The sequence below is a fragment of the Lipophrys pholis genome (genome assembly GCF_963383615.2).
Source record: "Lipophrys pholis genome assembly, chromosome: 3".
Classification (NCBI taxonomy): domain Eukaryota; kingdom Metazoa; phylum Chordata; class Actinopteri; order Blenniiformes; family Blenniidae; genus Lipophrys; species Lipophrys pholis.
The window spans coordinates 15446777-15461654 of record NC_137627.1 but is presented as its reverse complement, the minus strand read 5'-3'; the positions used below and the strand labels follow the sequence as shown (position 1 = coordinate 15461654).

The 14878-nt window shown below is 41.2% G+C and overlaps 1 protein-coding gene across 1 annotated transcript in view; it reads right to left on the bottom strand.

The window, feature by feature from the left end:
• Window positions 1-351: 351 nt before the first annotated feature.
• Window positions 352-14878, bottom strand: part of prkd2 (protein kinase D2) — a 36958-nt gene continuing 22431 nt past the window's right edge. The window contains exons 2-19 of the mRNA XM_080459968.1: window positions 13984-14122; window positions 13264-13395; window positions 12943-13124; window positions 12140-12323; window positions 11945-12016; window positions 11765-11782; window positions 11473-11632; window positions 10477-10588; window positions 9694-9771; window positions 9119-9437; window positions 8905-8957; window positions 8724-8796; window positions 7240-7346; window positions 6054-6215; window positions 3730-3828; window positions 3217-3484; window positions 2776-2861; window positions 352-2128 (exon numbers count right to left, since the gene is read on the bottom strand). Of these exons, the coding sequence (XP_080316094.1) occupies window positions 1904-2128; window positions 2776-2861; window positions 3217-3484; window positions 3730-3828; window positions 6054-6215; window positions 7240-7346; window positions 8724-8796; window positions 8905-8957; window positions 9119-9437; window positions 9694-9771; window positions 10477-10588; window positions 11473-11632; window positions 11765-11782; window positions 11945-12016; window positions 12140-12323; window positions 12943-13124; window positions 13264-13395; window positions 13984-14122 (2469 nt within the window). The 3' untranslated portion in view covers window positions 352-1903. The remainder of the gene's footprint in view (window positions 2129-2775; window positions 2862-3216; window positions 3485-3729; window positions 3829-6053; window positions 6216-7239; window positions 7347-8723; window positions 8797-8904; window positions 8958-9118; window positions 9438-9693; window positions 9772-10476; window positions 10589-11472; window positions 11633-11764; window positions 11783-11944; window positions 12017-12139; window positions 12324-12942; window positions 13125-13263; window positions 13396-13983; window positions 14123-14878) is intronic.

Below are 14878 nucleotides of genomic sequence, written 5' to 3'. Positions count from 1 at the left end.
TGTGGTTGGAGGAGTATGTAAATCCTCTCCTATCTTTGATTCCATGTCGCGTGTGTCTATATGAGAGCACTGTGTCTAATGTCAGTGCATTTAGTCTAATCTGTCCCTCTTCAAAAGGATAAAAACTACGACATGCCAGACAAAGCTGAAAAGTAATTTATTCCTGCAGCACAACTGCGCATCATTCAAAGCATGTCTTTAACTCCAGGAAGCCTCAGTGTTAGTAATTATGGGCCCTTGCTTCTGTTGTCTGTACAGGGCTGACATTTAGTTCCCTGCATGTTTTCCTATGAGGAACCTGTAAAAGTTATTATCATTATAATTCGGAAAAATAAAACTTCCAAAACGAGAAAAGTTTGTTGGAGGTTTGTATTATGTTATAAAGACCAGGATCGTTTTTCACATCGTACACAGTCGAGACATACATAAACTGCAGGTTACATATTTGTATAATAGACCATCATAACTATGGGATGTTCAGTGGTGTATCTAAATACGTCTACGTCACAGGAACATGCAACATACTGACATGAAAGGTAGTCAAGTAGTGGACTACATAAACATAGACATTAGTAACCCACGCTGTCCGTCAACGCATCTACATACATCTGAAGAAGAAATCTGAGCTGGCTTTAAGAGATTCGCCAAGCTATCTGCTCAATGACAGCACAAGAAAACCTAAGTGCGGTCAGCTGTGAAAACAAGTCATTCATCATTTCAGACTCCCGCGATGAGTGAGGGCGGACGACTCGACACAATGAAAGCAATTTCCACCACTCAGTGACCGAGGCTTATCTTGTGTAATTTGTTAGCTGCAGGTAGAGATGTGTGACGTCGAAATGGTTGCTTATGGCAGGTAATACCCAGTCTTGTTCATTTAAAACCACAATGACCTCTTTAATTATTTTCAGAGACGCCACTGCAGCTCAAAAGTACTCCATCCATCCATCTTCTTCCGCTTCACGGGGGTGACAGTCTGACCACTGTCACCCAGATCGCATAGCACCTGATTAAGAACCTTCCCACAGGTGGTGAGCCCACGGGAAGGTGGTGCCCGGCATGGGACAAGAACCCACTACCCTGAGATTGTGAGTCTCATGCTCTACCAACTGAGCTAGCCGACACTCTCAAAAGTACTCTAAGGCCTAATTACCGGAGTATCTGCTTTCACCAGATCAATACTTCCAGTTTTCCCTATAGGACATGGACTTTTTAGAAATGCATTTGTGAATACAGATGGGTTTGTTGGCGCATTTGCTTTAGTGATTATCAGCACGGTCATTGCTGAAATAGCCTAAACCAAAAAAAAACCACTGATGCCGCACAGTTCAAGTGAAAAAGAAGTAAAAACGGAACGTGTACTTTCTTACCAGTTTGATCTCAGTTTAACTATGTTTTCTCAGAAGACCTGACCTGAAAAAACCCCCGTGTAGACTTCTCATCTTTGTTTGTGGTTAGGAGTTATTTCCTGCTTCACTCGGAGGCACCTGACTGTGTGAGCAGAGGCCCACGCTGCCTTTCCCCCCTGTGACAAAATTTCGATTTACAGTTTGACTCCAGTTTATTCTGCAAAGACTCACCAGGTCGGTTAAACAGAGAATGTGAAACAGAGTCGAGCAGATACTCTCATGGAAGTAAGTCAACATTTGGAGGGTTCAGTGTGGACAGGTAAAGGAAACGAATGCATGAGCTGAAGAAGAGAAATGAGATCATCTTTAGCCGTGAAGCTTGAGTGCTGGTGCACAAGCGTGTGTGCTCTGTAAGTCTCCACAGCCAGACACTCGCCTTTCGTAATTCTTTGTAAATTGGTGTCTGTTCAAAACTGTACATAAGACCTTTCTCCCCCCCCCCCCCCCCTTCTTTTGTCCTTTCTTCATGAACGCGAGTCCTTGATGTCTCTGTGTCAGAGGATGCTGACTCTCTCTGTGAGGCCTTGCAAATCCGCGTCCTCCCCACCGTCCTCGTCGTCAGAGGCCGTCGCGGGAGTGGGGGGCACGAAGTGAGCCGGGTAGGGCAGAGTGTGTTCGCGGGCATACATTTGCCAGCGACTGTCGTCGCTCTCGTGGGTGATGTAGCGCTCACCGAGCTTAGTCTCCAGCTCCCGCAGGTCCAGCCATGTCTGGTAGTCCTGAGGAGCAAGAGACACGGATGAAATCTCCAGTTTTAAAAGGCTCAAATCAGATCGATGTTGAAGAGGCTTTTATGCGCTTCAAGTGCATCACTCAGTAATGACTTTTGTTGCGCATGCGTATGTTTTTATATCAACCTGTGTGTCAGTAAGAACTTGAATGACCCTGAAATTACGAGTGAGACTTTAATCCCAGTTAAAGCTGCTGTCACTTTGAAGATAAACCAATGCCGGAAGATCCTTGAAACAAACAGGAGCAAAATTATACAAATCAAAACTCATAGCTGGTCTGTTCATTGTTAAATAGTTTGTATTGCAGGATGGAGCATCGCTTTTACATCTAATTGAGCTTATTTAGTTCTCATTAAAGCCCCCAAAGCACCCAAATATTATTCTTGAGCTACTACTATGAACCGTTGCTGCTACGAGCTTAAAAAAGGGTTTGTTGAAGAATTGCCACATTTTCTACATTTAAAAAGAGATATGGTTGCCTTGGAAAGCATTTCTTTTTCATTTTAGACAAAACGCTTGAGCGGTAGGATCCACAGTGGCATAATGATTAGGTTGTAGGAGCCTTTCTGTGTGGATGAGGGGATGGCGCATGAACAGTGCACAGCTTTGTGAGTGCATACGACTTCTACCGCTACCTGTAAATATGAGTGGCTGAGACTTTTGTCCACGCTGTAGCGTTTCCTCATCATGACTTGCAGCAGGTTGTTGATCAAGTCGATCGCTGGAAACACAAACGCAAACAAAGTGTTTAATGAAAAGTGGTTGCAAAAATATAGGAACAAAATTGTCTGCTAACATACCGGCTACATCTAAACAGTTCTAAATTAAGGTCATTAAATGCAAACAGCAGGGGACCACAGTACAAAACCCTCTGTTAATAAATCATTTTGTTGCTTGTTCTACTGGGATATTCCTCATCTGTCCCACATACACAGTCTATTAGATACATCAAGCTCAAGCGTATGGCCTCTACTGTTTTTCCCTGTATGGTTTCTTTGGCAGGTTCAAATGACATATAACAGATAAGTAGCTGCGTGTACTAAACTCTCATCTGGCCCCTCCCGTTCTGAGTTTACCGTCGCTGGAGATCTGCTTCCAGGGGCTGGGTGGGTACATGAAGGCTGCGTTGTGGATCTGGTCGTTTATATCCTCATCCTCATTGAAAGGGAACGTCCCGCTGAGGCTGACATACATGATGACACCAACCGACCACATGTCCAGCGAGCGGTTATAGCCCTGGTTGAGCAGGACCTCCGGGGCCAGATAGGCAGGGGTGCCGACCACTGAGCGACGGAAAGACTTCTCGCCAATGATGCGGGCGAAGCCAAAGTCGCACAGTTTCACCTTAACGAGGGGAAACAATTGAGAGCAGCGTGCAAGGATTCAAGGGGATCAAGTACAAGGACATTTCCAAGAACTATTTGAGAAGTGTAAACAGATCTGGGGAAATGTGTCTCGGTAATGCCACATCAAGTGCTTTAATAAGCTCATTAGTGGGGGAAAACAAAACAAAAAAAAAAACACTGTATGACCTAAGTGGCTTTAATGGGTGTGTATTTGTGTATTTGTGTGTTTGTGTGTATGAGTACCTGTGGGAAGGGATCAGCAGAGGCGAGCAGAACATTCTCAGGTTTCAGGTCACAGTGAACGATGTTTTTAAAGTGCAGATGCCTCAGGGCAGCAAGAATCTACGCATATGCAAAACCACAACCACAAAAACAGGATGTAAGTAAAGTGTGACGTACTAACAGTCAAACATACGCCTGATCGAAACGTGGCCTATATGATGCAGTAAAAATGCATCAATGCACATAGAAAGGGAAGACCGCATTGTGGTATTGTTTGTCATAACTGTCTGACAAATATACACACACAAAACTATGTTTACGTTTCCAAGGTTTCCAGAGACTTGACTTATCGTAATTACTGGCAAACTTGCTTGAAGCCTAACCTCCACCTCGGCCCAAACTTATAAATCCTCCACTAAAATGACTTATTTCCCCTTGATTGTGATTATTTATGTTTTTATTGAACATTTTGTAAATCGCATTGCCGGGGGACAAATACACAGTATGTACATCATAAAACAAGTATCCTTATATCAAAGTCCAATTGTCCAGGCGAGTGTGCTCTATGATAAATGTTTCTATTTTTTTATTATATTGTTCCTCCATTCATCTCAGCTTATATGTAAGTTTCTCTATGATAAATACACATCCACTACTCCTTTTACAATAATACCATTATCACTTTTATGCTTTCCTTTAACACTACCTTGACCCTGTACTCATCTTCTTTTTATCATAATGTCTCCTGTGTAATTTCCGAAGGCAAGTGTCCTGCATGTTTTGAGTTTTTCATATCTTTTTATTTTACTTAAAAACCTGCATATCTTAGCCCAGGATTGTTCTTTATCTTTTGACAAGAGCAGAAAATGTGTGAATGATCTACATCCATGTGTCCCTGCGATCTCCAGCATAGTTCTTTCCTAAACTTTGGAGTTATGAAACATCTGACAATATTCATCCATTTAAAATCTCTCCCTTTTATAGCTATTACACAGTTCTTCTTTTTCTTTCATAAGAGATAAGTCTTATTATATTACATCAAACCTGAATTAAAGCTCAAATTACTCAACATTTTCCTTCCTCATAAGCTTTCTGGAATATTCTGAACACCATGAGCTCATTATCTGTATCAGGTTCTATCATCTCTTCATAACAATCCCTTATTTGTATGTAGCACTATTGCTAAGGACGTCACTTTATGTCCCCAACGGTCGTTGTGCTGTCAGGTTGAAAGCCTCAGCAGTATAAAATATTGTGTGCGCGCACACTGCTCGCCAAATTCTAACCTTATCTGACATTAAAATATGTCAATAACTAATTTCTTAATGACAACATTTTTCGCAGTATCGCCCTGGTAACTGATTACTTGTTAAAAACTGCTAACAATGTTAAATTGATTTTTCAGTGAGATTGTTAATTGTATTTTAGTTGTACATGGAAACTAATGTGGAACTGCTGTTTTTCTCCAAATCCTATGACAAATACTATGTTTGAAAGGGAGTAGGATGAAGTGTAAACTTATTCAAATCTACTTCTTTGCATCTTTGCCATTAACTTCATTTTAAGTCAAACAGTAAGTTTTCTTTCTAATTTAACATCATTGTCAATAAATTCATACACCTAATCATCAACAGCTACAATTTTTCAACAAAAGTTACAACAATGCAACACCATAAACAAACAAACAAACTTTTGTTTTTGCCTAATTTAAGTGATTCAGCCTTTTTAGTTGTTTTAACGATATTGCCTTTTTTTTTATTGGCCAATTTGCTTTTCCATTTTTCCAATGAGTTTTTTGCCAACTGCTTTTGACAGTTTCAAATAATCTGGCAATTTTGTTTTTCTTCTTAGCAATTGTTGTGGGTTTGGCTTTCTAATTTTTATTCAATATTGTTTAGCAATTTTATCTGTGTTCTCCAGGAGAGAAACTAAGTCTAAATAAAAATATAAGATGAAAAAAAATGGATGAAAATCGATTTACATATCACTTTCTGAAAGCTTTAAGCTCCACTGCAGTGGCTCACAGGAGCTAACGTGTCCCAGCAAAACTACAATAATACAACCATGAGCCCATCATTTAGATATCCTGATAAGAAGCAGTTATTCTCAGTACCTAGTAAGTACAATCACTACTGTTTAAATGAAGATTTTGGAAAGTATTTGGATGTAACTTGCGCACGCACGCACGCACGCACACACGCACGCACACACGCACGCACACACGCACACACACAGACACACACACACACACACACACACACACACACACGTAGACACACTCATAATGTATCGTACATCTATCTATAAATGCACAAAGTCCTTCCTGTGCTGTGGCTCACACACACCTGGGTGATGAGGAACTTGGTGAGCCGTTCAGGCAGTCTGCCCTTCTCACTGGAGAGGATCATCTCCAGCATGTCACCGTGCAGCTTCTCCATCACCACAAACACTTTCTCCGGGGTTTCAAACATACACTCCAGGTTGACAATGCCCAGGTGACGTAAACTCTGTTAAGTGAAAAAAAAAAAAAAAAAAAAAAAAGGAGTGAGGAAGACGTTGGATGAAGAGGAATATTTGAGGTGTGGTTAAAAAAAAATGAAAAAGAAAAGAGAGATGTGGATTGACAGTGATAGAATGACGACTGAAAGTGGAAATTTAATAGCGTGAGATTATGATAGTGTGATGTACAACAGAAAGGAGAAAACCACAGAAGATTGAAATACAAAAGGGAGAACAGAAAGTGGATTTCATTATGTAATTTGCTTCGTCATATGACAGATAATGTTCTACAGAGGGCCCTTTTATTTCACCTATTTAAACGATTGAGAGGGAAACATTTTTCAGATTGCTTCCGATGAATGCGAAAGAGGTATTTCTCTGAAAGCTCATGTGGAATTACTGAGGAGCTGAAGAGGAAACTGGCTCCATTATTGACACAGACATGAACCAATTCAGTAAACAACTGAGCGCATTACTGCATCTCTGTCTCCATCTGCTGGTGAATCCTTAACAGAACATTAAAACATGAATCTACATAGAAAGACATCTCAGAGCTCCTAAAGATAAAATGCAAATGTTTTCATAATCTTTATTTTAATGTTGTTGTTTTTTATTATTTAGAACAGAATTCTTGTATTTGATTTAAAACCTCTACCTCGTGACTTTTTTTTTTTTTTATGTTGAATTAAAAGTACATTTTCCTTTTTAAAAAAATGAATCGGCTGATTTTGATTCGCAGTTAAAAAGTCCCACACTTCAATAACAACTTTAATCAGCCACTGAATCAAGAGTATGAAGAAAATGAATCGGTACAGTACAATTTATCTAACAAATGTTTTCCTTTTTTCACTTGAAAACACTGTGAGAAGAGGGCCGAAGATAAAAAGCTGAAGCATGGGATAAATAGTGTAGTTAAGTCTGTGTGTGTGTGTGTGTGTGTGTGTGTGTGTGTGTGTGTGTGTGTGTGTGTGTGTGTGTGTGTGTGTGTGTGTGTGTGTGTGTGTGTGTGTGTGTGTGTGTGTGTGTGTGTACCTGCAGGATGGCCACTTCATTCCTCAGCTGGCTCTCCTGTTTGGTGGGAAAGCGAAGTTTGTCGATGACTTTGACCGCGACATCTCTCCCTGTTTTCCTGTGTTTTCCTGTAGACATCAGAAGTCACTGTGACATGTACATAGTAGTCGAGTTTACATGCAGTTCATCCCTCTGGGATATTCAAAAGAGCCCCAAACGTTGGGCAAGAACACCACTTTTAAAAACCAGAAGAGTAAAGCGATGTGCTCAAAAGAGCAGAATACAATCACTGCAAGTATTCACAAAAGGATTTATGGGCCGGAGACAATATTACAGTTTATAATTCATAAAATCTCAGCGCAGCACTGAGTAATTACTCTGTGCCTTTGTGACTGCAGCTGATTCAAAATACTGCAGCGAGATGACAGGAAATTTCTCCCCTATTGGTTTTTCTTCATTGTTTTCCTGTAAAATCTACAAGATCATTTAAAAGTTTAGTCTTAATGTACAAACCTCAACCAACCTGGCTCGAGGCCGTTCGTCCCATATTATAGCATCAATACACTTCATTTTGACAGTGCAGTCTCAACCTTTAAGGTCAATCTTTAAACATTCTCATTGGATAAACGTTATAGTTGGAGCTGGACAAAGTCAGGCGAGACAATTTTATAGTTCGGCTATTTCGAATTGCTTTCAGTTCCTTTTATTATGGACTTAGTGAACTTATGTCCCCAGTGTGTGTCATTAACTCATCAGCAAGTGAATGGACAACATTGGTACACAACACAACCTACACATGAAGTCATCCTAAAAGCATTTTGAAAAGCCGATCACAACAGGGAAAAATACTTCTTACACAGAATGAAGCAACTGAAAGTGTTGGAGACGGAGGAGTAGCTGTGCCAGGACCCGTCCAGCTGACGTCATTTCATCCGAGTTAACGAGGTTGTTATGGGCTGTTCTGGTAATCTTTCTGCACTCTTTGACATTGCCCCACAGTCCCTTCTTGTTTTTGCAGACTACATGTCTGAACCAGCGGATGACGAAGTGAATAAAGGCTCAATAAAACGTCCTCCTTCCTCCTCTCGCTCATCCGTCTCTATACCTTCCTGCAGAGATCTAGGACTCGGGGGCGGATGGTGACCAGATGAATTGTTTTTCTTTTTTTGGTGCACTCTTCTATCATTTATTTCCTGCCACCCACAACCAAACAGAGCAGAAGGCCATCATGTCTAGGAGGTTTCTTTCTTTAAAAAGGGAGTTTAGTTTTGTTCCTTGTTTTGCTTTGTTTATCTCAACCTAAAGTCAGTTTGCCCATGTGGGATTATTTGGTTTATTCTCTGAGCAAAATACAGCTAAAATGTATTTAATTACTGTCTAGTAAATACTGTAAATATGTAGCAGATAGCAACTGTTCCAAAGTGTTTTTTCTTGACTTTTTGTTTGAATTTCACAAGATGCAGCACTGTCATCACTACAGTACGTCTAAATGAAGGATTACATACCTCCATAAACGACTCCAAATTGCCCAGATCCCAGAACTTCATCAGCAAAAATCTGGTAGACTGTGCCAATGTCCTGCAGGGACGGGATTTTTAACACAATCAACATCGTGTTCAGTGTGTGACCGGAGCAAAAGTCACAGTAAATTGCCAAATTTGACCCAAAAAATAATAATAATCATACCACATTTTCATGGATTTCACTGTTGGACACAGAAATGCTGATAGATGCTTGTCCTTGAAAAATAGGAAAGGAACAAGACATAAAGGATTATTGTGAGTTTTTAATGTACACGTTAAATAAAAGTAACATTTACCATCTCACATATATTGTGTGACGATTACTCTATCAGTAGAAAAGACAGTGGAAACACTTTGACAAACGTTTCTAAACTTACTGTGAGGCGTGTTCCCCTCAGGCGGCGGAGCATCCTGGAAGATAACCGGCATGAGGGCCTGTCGGATGGCACTTTCCCACGCCTTCGCCACCTCTCGGCCGATGCCGCTGTTGGGAGCCACCTGGGTGGGCGAGGGGGGAGTCTGGGGGACTGACTGAGGGTTGCTGGAGGACAGAGGGGGGAGGGTATTGGGGTCCTCCCCTACAAAGTAGCACATGGTGGCTGTGATGAACTCGAAGCAGTGGGGATTGGTGCCTTGTGGAACAAGAGTGAAGTCTCCGGCAGGACGCAACTCCAGAATCTCAGAGAGCGGGATCTCCTGCAAGGAACGGGGCATATTCCAGTATAGTACATTTCACTTCTGGAAGGCTTCCCTCGTTCATAATGATTTTTCTTATGTACATACATTGATAGATTCCTGCATCTTTTTAGAAATAGACTTCACTTTCTCCTTCATTAATTCGATCTATCCAACTGTTTGAGCATGTATTGGTCTCCACATTTGTTTTTATTTCATTTTTGTGTATGCAGACGCACACACGAACATACGCACAAATGGATTAAACTACACTTACCTTGTAGTACTTGTTGGAGGTGTTATTCTGGAAAAGGATGATGCATTTGCAGTCCAGACGCCAGTAGTGCCTCTTTCTCTGTTTGGGGTTGTATTAGGGAGGGATGGGGTGGGACAACAAAGGTGAGCTGGGAGTGCAATGGTGAGGGGTCAAAAAAAGAGAGAGCGGGCTTGGACTTTAGGTAAAGTTCTGGGATCAATTTGAATTCCTGGACAAGGAGGATGAGTAGGTCAAAAAGATGGAAAGGTTGATATATATAAAGAAAGAAAAAAAAAACAGACAAAAGCAAAAGGAGAAAGTAGTTAGTGCAGTCGGAAAGAGAAAAACAAGTCTCATTGCTTGAAGATTTTAGACATTATGAGCAGAAGAAAACAGAAAAATAGGCTTTTAGACAGAATTCACTGCTGCACTGCTGTTGTTGAGTGCAGTTATATTTAGAGAGAGTTCTCATCCAGCTTTAATTATTTCTTCAGGGACAGTTTAAAAGGCAAAAATGGAAGCATTAAAAGCTAATAAAAAGGTAGAGACTGAATAATCAAGGTCAGAGCTGCAGTGACAGAGGCTGATGGACAGAAAATGGACTGTAGGAACTTTTTGTCCCTGAATAAACAGAATGTAAACAAACAAAAGGGGGGGGCTTGCAGAAAAGGCCACTCATGCACTCAGAGGGTCTGGACATTCAGCTACTTCTCAGAAGAAATTGTGTCTTGTTGAGATAAAGTCTTAGAACACAACATAAAATCTGAATGACGAGCAGAAATGTCATGTTTTCTTTGTTTTTACCAGTGTGTCCTTGTTGCTGTAGTGAACCATCCATCCTTCCTTGATAGCTGTGCTGGATCGACGGGTCGTCTGCCTCACCGACTGTACCACCCTCATCAGCGGGATGTAAACACTACAAAAAGATGGATCAGATTTGGTAGGCGACCAAAAATGTCATCCTGTCTAGAAGAGCGTCAAATTGAGAAGGAGCAGTTTGAAATAATTTCAAAACTCCATTAAACTTTTTTTAATAGCTTTATCCAGTTCAGGGCACAAGGTGTCAAGTCAAGTTGAAAATACAGGTACAGCAAATGAAAATGCTCACATGCACAGGGGGAACATGCAAACCCCAAACACAAACGCTTGAACCCACAACCTTCTTTCTTTAAGGCAAGAGTGCTAAACACTTCACCACTATGAGGATCAGTATGAGAATTGAAGCTACAACTTCAATGAAAAGAACAAGCTGTACGTCCACAAATTACGTCTATTAAGTCAGCGTGAAGCACGATGCTTAGCCCTCATTCCTAATAGGTCCAAGTCCAGGTTGAGTGTTTCTAAATAGACTGTAGGAGTAAATGTGAGTTTGTGTGATTGTCTCTCGGTATTTGTACTGTGATGGACTCTCCAGTCTCTAAGAGCCTGTATTGGATAAGAAATGGAAATTCTTTATTTTGTTTATTTACTTATATATTTACTTACTTACTTATTTTAAAACCCATTCAGCTATACAGTAATCTTTAAATTCTCATTCAAATGACCTTCCTCTATGTATCATCTGTAAAACCAATTATATATCTTTTTTTTTTTTTTTTTTTTTTTTTTTTTAGAAAGAGTCTGAAGGTCACAACGAATGAGAACAGGGGCCATTTGTGGTCTTTAGTCTGCCAGTTGCCCATGAGCAATATTTATGGTTGGCTGGTGAAACGTTAGTGTGTGCAAAACTATTTTTAACTGCGTTCCTTCCTCACCAGAATTGTTTGGAGGTTTTTCCAAAAGTCCACATTCTACACATACCTTTGTTCTCCAGTGTTTCCATGCTGGTTGTTGTCGGGAGAAAATGAGCCAGGGATGCTGCAGGCCTCGTCCGAGTCGTCCATCGACAATTTGTCTGAGGCGTCGTACTCGCTGCTGTAGTCCATGGGCACTTCGGGGTCTGTACTGGGACTCAACATGTCTGGAGCACAAGAAAAATGGGAGACACAAGACTGAATGTGACTTGATCTGAATTGATTTTAAACTGTTGACAAAGAGAAACTGCCACTAAAACTGGTGCTCAGAAGATAAATCAATACCGAGTGTTACTTACCACTGTTAGTCTTGTTTTCTGAAAAGAGAAAAAAAACAAAAAAGTGCTTTCAGTATTTTTAGATAAAGTGTCATATTATAATTGACGTAGTCGGATTCTGATAATGGAAACATGCAAATGAGACATTTTATCAAAACCTTGCGGCTTATTAAGAGTCAGAAGATTCCTATCAGCACTCACCTCCGATGGTCTCCCCGAGGCAGTCATTAGGAACCTTGTATACGCAGCGTTTATGGCAGTTGAACTTACAGTCTAGGAGGAATGCAAAAAACAGGTCATTCTCATGGAGTCGCACATCAACTGATTATATCAGTAAAGAATTTTCTGTTATCCAAGTCATCCAGAAACAAGTCCCCTTGTTTCCTCTGTACTCACCTTTGCACTGGAGACCCTGCCTGAACAGTCCTCTGAGAAGCCTCTTGCAGTACTGGCACACCGTCGGCCGCGTGTACGAGTGAACTGCAAACGTGTGGGGAACCTTCACCTTGCTCATCAGGATCTTGTCCAGATGAACTGGTCGACCTCTGTAGAAGCGCCGGGCGTCACTGGGGGTCCGTGGCTAACACAATACAGAAGATAATATTAGGCAAATTTCCATGAATGAATACAAACTGGGAATTATGTTTTGGATACTTTTTTTTTTTTTTACATAACTCATTCATGTCTGATAATGACTTGTTGATTCTTTATGAGTTTCAATAACCTAACCACACTATGACACAATCAGAATGACACTAAACCAAGTGCTGTGGTTTGGCGTGATATTCCTTTATGCGTTCATGAGTGTGAGTGACGGCTCTCAAACTGACAAACTGATTCAATGCACCATCTGAAACTGCTTTGTACCTGTATTTGGAATGGATCAACACACAAACAATGTCAACAACACTAACCAGATTACTTCACGGTTCAAATCGATCACAGTGCTTTTATAGCACTTCAAGAGGAATGCAGCCATGCCAAGAGTTTGCAGATGGAGATCTGAAAGCCTCGAAAATGACCTTTGGAGGACAGACGTCTGAAAACTGTCTCGATTTCCTTCAGCAACCCAGATTATGTAACCTACAACCCTATAACCTCACACCTGCCTCAACTTGTTATGTTTTGACTGTTTCAGTGCAGTCACAGTGCACTGAACAAATGCACCGGAGTGCCGTCGTCTACTGATGAATGTGTACCATTTGAGTGTTTGAGCGAATGAGGCTGGTGTCCTCAGCGCAGATGGACACCGAGTCGGTGGTGGAGAGGCGCAGGGAGTGGCTGCTGCTGAGGGAGGTGGTGGACAGACGCCGCTTCCGAGCTCCGCTGCAGTTGTTTGGGATGCTGAAGGCACAACGTTTGTGGTAGTTCAGTCCACATCCTGCAGGGGGCGGCATGGATCAGAGAGTCAGGGGGAAGCAGCCGCATGAGCGAAACATATTTGTTGAGTGTTTCAGTTCATTTCCGTTGGAAATGTGTGGAGCACAACAACTTTCTTGTTCATGCTGTGTTTTTCTCACCGTCACATTTGAGCCCCTGCCTCACCAGTCCAAACAGCATCTCCCCGCAGTGATCACAGAAGGCCGGGGCTCGGTAGGAGTGCACATTGAGTGCGTGTGGCCGAATCTGGAAATCCTCAAAAGTGGCTGCAGCTGGAGAGAGAACAGGAGCACAGTGTGGTCAAAACAAGCATACGGCTCTACAGGGCAGGTAACAAAGTGACTGAATGGATAAGATGACAGGTGGCATGGTGGGGTAGTGATTCCTACTCTTGCCGTAGTGAGTGAGGAGACCTGAGTTTGCTTATAGGCCTACATCTTTTTGTAGGGAGATTGAATATTTTAATTCTCACTGCATGGGCCGTCTCTAGTTACTCTCGCTTTGTGCCACAATCCAATGACATGTTTGTTGGGTTTACTGAATCTGGACTGAATTGTCAGTATGTATAAATGTGTGCATGGATGGATGTGCCCTTCCTCTGGCTGCAGGAAGAAAAGTTAAACTCCTCCCCACAGAAACCAAACTGGGATCAAATGGACTGTAAGGAAGGTCGATAACATGGACACAGGATGAAAAGATCCTTTCATTCAACCAGATGTTACAGTTAAAAACAATGAGAGCAGATTAGACCGAGGCAAGATAAAAGCCACAGTCAAATACGCAGATAAGGACTCATTTCATCGGGAAGGAGGTTCATTTAGATTCTGATGTGACACGATGTGCGATGAGAAGAGACTCACCAGAGAGCACCACCTCCACCAGATCGCCCTCCTGAATGTCACCGGCTGCTTTAACCAGCTGTAAGATGTTATTGGTTGAAGTATCATGCTTGAACAGCAAAATCTTGTCGTAGATTCCATAAAAGCCGCACTCTGGGAACTGAAACGAATAAACCGAAAAAGCTTAATTAGAACCAAACAGCCGATACAACACACAAAAACAGACAACAGATGGAACCAAAACCACATTGAAACACATTTAATGCAACAAAAACACGTCTATCTATTTCTCCTCTTCATTTAGTCTATTTTTAAAAATAATTTGAAAGATATCGACTCATCTAATGTTGTACCCACATAGAGTCTCTGTAAGTATTTTTTCACAAATACTCCTGCTCACATTTCAGAATGTTTTTTGCCATCCTCCATCCTTTAAAGACCCAGTGAGTTATAATTTTCTTTTATTCATGACTATTAAATATAAGCTAATGAAATGAAATAACTGTCGTGATGTAATTTGCTTGATGTCTGTGTTGTGTTGGAGGTAGGAACACTCAAGTTAACAAACTAACCCGAGAGTCCTAGTCCGTCCTCGGTACAATAAGATATATACAGATTAAATATTACACACGTAACACAACACAACACGGAGAGTGGACCTCCCGGTGTTAACTAAGAAAAAAAAAATCCTGAAATTAATTCAAAAACATTAGAGTAGAGAAAAACAGGGTAGAAAGGTAGAAATTTGAATAAAAAAAAACAACATATACCAATTACCAGACAGTTACATTGGGTCTCAGTTGAAGAGGACTACATAACGACTTCATATTGAAGTCAGTGGTGATTAGTCAGTTATATAAATTAAAATGATTCCACAACCGATGGACACAACCACCCTACAGAAAAGAAAAAACAG